Source organism: Pinus tabuliformis, chromosome J, assembly GCF_031772625.1.
Source record: "Pinus tabuliformis cultivar Carrire ecotype Pingquan chromosome J, CPIR1, whole genome shotgun sequence".
NCBI classification, from domain to species: Eukaryota; Viridiplantae; Streptophyta; class Pinopsida; order Pinales; family Pinaceae; genus Pinus; species Pinus tabuliformis.
Genome location: NC_142295.1, coordinates 1,590,943,465 through 1,590,950,389, shown reverse-complemented (window position 1 = coordinate 1,590,950,389; position 6,925 = coordinate 1,590,943,465). Strand labels below are relative to the sequence as shown.

Below are 6,925 nucleotides of genomic sequence, written 5' to 3'. Positions count from 1 at the left end.
TCAAACAAGGAAGAAAGTTGACCTCATCAAGCTTCAAGTACAAGAAAGGGATGAAGAGCTTGCCAAACTTAAGAAGGAATTTCATCAAAGCAAAAGGAAGCATAATGAAGAAGTCATATCCATGACAAATCAATTGAATAAAGCAAAGAAGCAGGAAAATACCTTATCAAGTCAACTTGAACAAAAGCACAAGAGCGTGAACAGACTTGAAGAAGAGATTTGTCAGTACAAGGTAGAGGTTTCCTCCCTTAAGACTCAATTACAAGAAGCCAGGAAACAGGCACAAGAAGCTGAGAAGAAAATGGAAAGCAATCAAGCAAAGAATGAAGAAATCTTCAAAATGAAGTCAGATATCATCTCCCTTAAAATAGTAGCAGCTGAAGCTACTCGTAGCAAGGAAGAAACTGAGGAACAACTTGCAAAGAAGAATAATGAGTGTGAAAGATTGGAAGAAGAGATTGTCCTCCTTAGAAAAAAGGTTGAAGGGATGAACAAAATCATGAAGAGCTCTCAAGCCTTGGATGACATGCTCAGCTATCACAGATGTCCATCTGATAAATCAGGACTCGGGTATGTGGGTGAACCCTCAAACAAGAATGAAAATGCTTTAAGCAAAAGATATGTGAAGAAGCCAGAAAGAAATTGTGATGCCCCTAGTTCCAGCAAAGGCAAGGAGAAAAATCAAGGCTACAATACAAGAAATCCTATTCCAAGAAGAAATCTTGCTCCAAGTAGAAAACTAGCTCCAAAAAGAAATGTAGATGATGTCAAAGAGGCAAGAGGCAATGGTTATCATCAAAGGATCTCAAGGCAAAAAGGCTTCAGAAGTACATCAAGGAAACCTCCATCTCCCAGGTACCAAAGTTCATTTTTTGGCTATTGTTATTCTTGTTCAAACTTTGGTTATATGGCAAAAGACTGTAAAGCATCTCATAGAGATATATATTATAGTCTCTGACAACCTCCAAGAAACAATTTTACAGGAAGAAATCATGAAATCTTATTCATGAAAAATGTAGAATTCTTCAAGTGTCATAACATTGGTCATATGGCACGTGATTGTAACTTAACATAGGCTCTTACACAAGCTAGAACCATGCAAAAGAAGAAAGTTACACAAGTATGGAGAAGGAAGGAATTACAGTCCGAAAGTCTTTTGAACTCTCCAACCAATCTAAGTTTTTTTTAGAAGACTATGCCAAAAGGAGACGATGCATACAGTTAGGGGGAGCCTGTAATTCTTGATCATTATTGCTGAACTATATTAACAGTCATTCTTTGATGAAGATCTTCTTATAGGGGAGAGATATGGAATTAAATCTGCCATAAGAGCAGAGAAGAAAAGGTTGCAGGATAGCTTGGAGATGCAAAAGTTGGAAACTTGTGTGAGGCAGAGAGAAAGAGGACATTACATGATGATCAGAATACTTTTGCAACTGCTATGGCATCTAAAGGAACATCTACGAAACTGAGAGCAAATGACCCACTGATTTTCCCAGAAAGCACAAGTGCAGATCATGCCCCAATGAATATACCCCGCTGCAAAGACAGTACTCTCATTTTCCAGAACAGTAACCAGACACAGTTTTGTGGCTCGGGATTGATTGGAGTGCCTGAGCACAGCAGTGAGAGCAATGAAAGGAAAGCTGATACGAATAGGCAAAAAAGTTTTTAATTTTTTGAGGAAATGTCTGGGTATGACTGATAACCCAGCAGTTGAAATTAAAGGGGATTGTTGGAATGTAATTTCAACTGCAGCGACAGTTGAACAATGGCAGCGTACTGTTTCTAGGAAACCCCCAGACCTCCCATCGCATCGCTTTTCACCGAGCGGTGGTTTTCCTCCGAACGGGAGTGATACAATCAGCTGCTGACACGTGCCCGGAGCCACTGTTCCAAAACAGTCGTTCCCCGAATCTTAACGTTCAGCAAATAAGGCCGCCCGATATTGCCAGCAGCCGTCCAATTAATGAGGAGCAGATCTACGGCTATGGCAGCGGGGAACATATTTTTTGTTGATTATCGGGATGACCTCTAGCCCGTATGAGAAATTAATTTACCGCCATGCTGAAGTACTATCGTTCCAGAAATAAATTAACGTGAAGTAAAATTTCTGGTTTGACTGCCAGATTGTCAGTAAAGTAATTTAATGGAATTTACTGCATTCGTAGAATGTTGGTAAAAGTTTAATTTTATTGTTTTACGGGAGTATGGGCACAAGTAAAAACATATGTCATGTTTTTAGTTAGTTGTCTATTGAGAGAAAGAAAAGGGGCACAACACTGTGAACTGAAAAATGGAACGTAGTGCAGCAGTGCACGAGTGTTTTTGTTGAGAGAACGAACTGCAATGTAATGTGTGGCGCAGCACTGCGAAGGTAATTTTGTTTTTGTTTAATATGCAATGTAATAGAGCACGCAGCAGCATGAAGTTTTTGTGGTTGGATATGTAATGAAACACACAAAAGTGCGAACAAAAAAAACAGTCTTTTGTTTTTGAAATGCATAGCAGTGCATAAGCAAAGGGTTTCAATGTTTGTTGTTTGTTGTGAGAAAGGGTAGAAGCGCAGCAATGCATATGAATGTAGTTTTTGTTGTTTGCATATGAAATGCAAGTGAGGCACAATAGTGCGAGAGTTGTTGTTTGTTGAAACGAAAAGGGAAGCACGCATCAGTGCACAAGTGAAGAATTTTCACACAGTAGTGTGAATGTTTTTCTTTGGGGTATACGCAACAGCGTAATGTAATTTGTTTTGTTGAGAAAATATATACGCAGCAGCGTGTATGGTATGTTGATGTTGTTTTGTTGAAATGTAAAGTGAAATTGCAGCAGTGCAAATGTACACAGCAATGTGTTGTTTTTCAGCAGAAACAGAGTGTTTTGTTTTTACACACAGCAGTGTAAAAATATAAAGCAGAGACAGAGTTCTATCGGTAATGCACAGCAGTGCAGAGATTTTTTATTTTCAGCAGACATAGAGTAATCTTTTTGGAACTGCCTCTGAAGCAGACATGTTGTAATCCCTCTGTTAGAGGAAGAATGTTTTTGTAGCAGCAGTTGTGAAATCCCTCTGTGTGAAGAAGATGATTTATATAACAGTTGGTTTCCTGTTAATGAATAGAAGTTTTTTTTTGTGCTGCTGAAACTCTGTCTACGACAAAACAATTTTAGTTTCCGCTGTGTTGAAAAATAGAACATTTTTTGTTTCTGTTCAATTATTTTGTTTTGGAATTTAGGAAAAAATTCCCAACAATTACCACGTGTTTTGACTTCATTTGATTCCATCAACCATTTTTCCTACAATCCACACTTAACCAATAGTGATCCTAATAAAAACAAAATGTCATGTTCAGTTTTCGGCTTTCATAAAGCAACAAAATTCCATGTTCAATTTTCTCTTTCATAATCATAATCATAATTTTATTTAATAAAATTTATTTTTTAATATAAATTAATCAATTAAAAAAAAATAACACAATTTCATATATCACCATTCCATTATAAAATGCTCAAGAGAGATTGCAACAATAGTTGATTAAGCTCGAAGAAACTTCTTTGAGAAAAATTCCAACAACTATTACTACAAATTGATAGCCATAAATTAACTAGCAACCACCCTATGCTTCCTTCCCCGGTAAAGAGTTTCTCGTTTTATGTCTTTTTTTCAAATTCTTCTTCGTCCGAAGAGTCTCTGGAATTGAATGTATACCACGTGCCCGTCGATGCCTAAACGCGCACGCTTGTTAAGATTTCTCAGAATCGCTGGGATGGAAAGAGGTGCACCACCCATATTTCAACCCAATCTACTGTTTCCGGTCATTTCTCGTTCTTCCTCCTCTCTCCGACTCTGTAGAATGCTCTCGCGCCATGAAGTTTTGTATAGATTATGGATTTTGAATCACGTTTTAAAGATGATTTCTCATCATTACTTCTCATATGCGCTGCTGCCATCCAGGTCTTCTTAGGGCGTAGGATCCTAGGGTTCTGGTTACATAATTCATAATTTGGGTGCCACCATCTGCTATCCGGTGCCGTTGAAGTTAGGTGTTTAAAAAGACACCATCCTCATCGGCGGGGTTGAAATTTATGTGGTTAAGTCTATCTGCTAGGGTATAATACTTGATAACAGTAGAAATAGAAGCTTTTGTATGTAACAGTACCAGCAGATAAAGGTGTAAAAGGGTAGGTCATGAAAGAGACTTTCAGGGGGTTGAGTATTTACCCCTCTGTGTCAATAGGTGGAAGAAAATGCGATGCCGGTGGGGATAGCATGGCCTACTTTACAATCTGCTCTGATTCTTTCCTCTGGACGGATGCATGCATGGGCTGTGATTGACATTTCAATACAATATCTCCATTGATGCCAAACTCATGCTCTATAAGAAGGAAGACTTGCCATTCCAATGCTGCATAAGGGAGAGGGAGAGCTGATGCAATTATCACTTCTGCCGGCCCCCTATTCATAACTCCTCTCTTATTCTTGCTGCAGCTACTCGGACTGCTCTCTGTTTCTTCTCATTTTCACATTTTCTAGTCTTTCATGTCTTGAGACAGTTTAGAGCTGCGGCATTTCCCTTTCTATAACACAACATTTTCGATTATTCTACACTTGTGAATACAGAGGGCCAATTTGTGAGTAGAGTTAGTGAGTGTTGGGTACTAAGATGAAGAGTCACGGTATTTTGAGCTGCGTGCTCTTGATCGGAATCCTTTGTATCAATGGTGTGGCGGCCGCAAAGCCATTTAGAGTTAGATCCTTGCTTGCAGATAATTATTCCAGAGAGGCAGAGTCTGGCAGTGCTAATACCAGTACCACTAGTGTGGAAAATGATCCAGAGAACGTGGTGCAGATGGTTGAAAGGTAAATTCAATCTGTTAAGTGCATTAATAATTTTAATGGTGGTTAATAATGTTTGAAGGTAAGTTTGTGCGTGGAATCTGATTTATTTGTGCTTGAGTTTTCCAGAAGTATTAACGAGAGCATAACAAGGCGGGAGCTGGGGTATCTGTCATGCGGAACAGGTAACCCCATTGATGATTGCTGGCGTTGCGACTCCGATTGGGAGCAGAACAGACAACGCCTCGCAGACTGTGGCATTGGATTCGGCAGGGATGCCATTGGAGGCAAAAACGGGAGCTTTTACTTGATCACGGATCCCAACGATTATGATGCGGTGAATCCTCGGCCGGGCACCCTTCGTCATGCAGTGATTCAAACAGAACCCCTGTGGATTATTTTCCAGAGAGACATGGTCATCCAGCTCAAGGAGGAACTGATCATGAACAGTTACAAGACAATTGATGGAAGGGGTGTGAATGTCCACATTGCAAACGGGCCGTGTATCACCATTCAGAATGTGAGTCACATCATCATCCATGGCATTCACGTTCACGACTGTAAGCCTGCTGGAAATGCTATGGTCAGGGATTCTCCCACGCATTACGGTTGGAGAACCATGTGCGACGGAGATGGCATCTCCATCTTCGGAGGAAGCCACATTTGGGTGGACCATGTCTCCTTGTCCAACTGTGCAGACGGTCTCATTGATGCCATCATGGGATCCACTGCTATTACCATCTCAAACAACTATTTCACTCACCACAACGAGGTACCTACTCTCACATCAACGAATTTGAATAGGAGTCTGTATAACTTTGAAGCAGATTGCAGTTGCGCCTGAAGAACAAGAAATTTTATTTCAAATAATGTAATAATGTGCCATTTCAATTCATTCTAATTCTCATTGAAATATCATGGATCCCTTATAACAGTTGCTTTGTTTTTGTGTTAACATGGCAGGTGATGTTGTTGGGTGCTAGTGACAAATACACTCCCGACGCCAAAATGCAGGTGACGATTGCATACAACCATTTTGGTGAAGGTCTTGTGCAGAGAATGCCAAGGTAAATATATAAATCCTCCATTATTCCTGTACTGTTGAAGACCTCTTACCAAGAAATAAATATCTATGAATTGCTTGTATATAAATGAATGGATGAATGGATGCAGGTGCAGGCATGGATACTTCCATGTGGTGAACAATGATTACACTCACTGGGAAATGTATGCAATTGGGGGGAGTGCAAATCCCACGATCAACAGTCAAGGGAATAGATTCTTGGCACCTGCAAATTCTTCTTCGAAAGAGGTAACAAAGCGGATAAACAAGGACTTTGATCAATGGAAGGATTGGAACTGGAGATCCAAAGGAGATATGATGCTCAACGGTGCATATTTTACTCCATCGGGAGCAGGGGCGTCTTCGGCGTATTTAAAGGCATCCAGTCTAGAGGCGAGGCCTTCAACGCTTGTTGGGCCACTCACCCAGAATGCAGGCGTACTCTCTTGCAAGAAAGGAAATCGCTGCTAACCAGGCTTGTCCACCCACCAAGTTGAAGTTCAATAATCTGTGAAATGGGGACAAATTATTATTTTCGCAATAAGCATGTAGCTGGATAGATAGTACTTCTATTTAGTTGGAGAGCGGCATTTGCATTGGTTGTTAGCCCTTACCTATCTTCCTTAGCAACGAGAAAATGCTGGCCTCCATTATATTATATTATGGCACCACCGTCAATAAACAAATAAATGAATAAAGTGGCTGTGATTGAGATTTGAAATTAAAGAGGCTTTCGAATCTTGTTCGTGGGACGAATTTTTCCATAATGAATTTTAAAATTAAATTTAAATAAATTTATTTAAAACTATTGTATTTTTAAATTTATATAACCATGAGACTTTGTTAAAGGAGAAAGACAGAATAATGATTAAAAAGATTACATTTTTTCCATAATGTGACATCGACATTGACTTATACACAAACTATCCATAGACAATATACACGAAACATTTTATTAATAAACCGAATATGGGAATTGTTGATGGTAAGCCACACGATTCAAGGAGCATAATGTCATCGTAATG

At 39.5% G+C, this 6,925-nt stretch overlaps 1 protein-coding gene across 1 annotated transcript; it reads left to right on the top strand.

The window, feature by feature from the left end:
* Positions 1 to 4,319: 4,319 nt before the first annotated feature.
* On the top strand, positions 4,320 to 6,619 carry LOC149233560 (putative pectate lyase 18). Its single transcript, XM_089376759.1, has 4 exons — positions 4,320 to 4,861; positions 4,967 to 5,609; positions 5,801 to 5,904; positions 6,011 to 6,619. Exons 1-4 carry the CDS (start codon positions 4,665 to 4,667, stop codon positions 6,369 to 6,371), a joined length of 1,305 nt encoding a protein of 434 aa, XP_089232885.1. The 5' UTR covers positions 4,320 to 4,664; the 3' UTR covers positions 6,372 to 6,619.
* Positions 6,620 to 6,925: the final 306 nt, after the last annotated feature.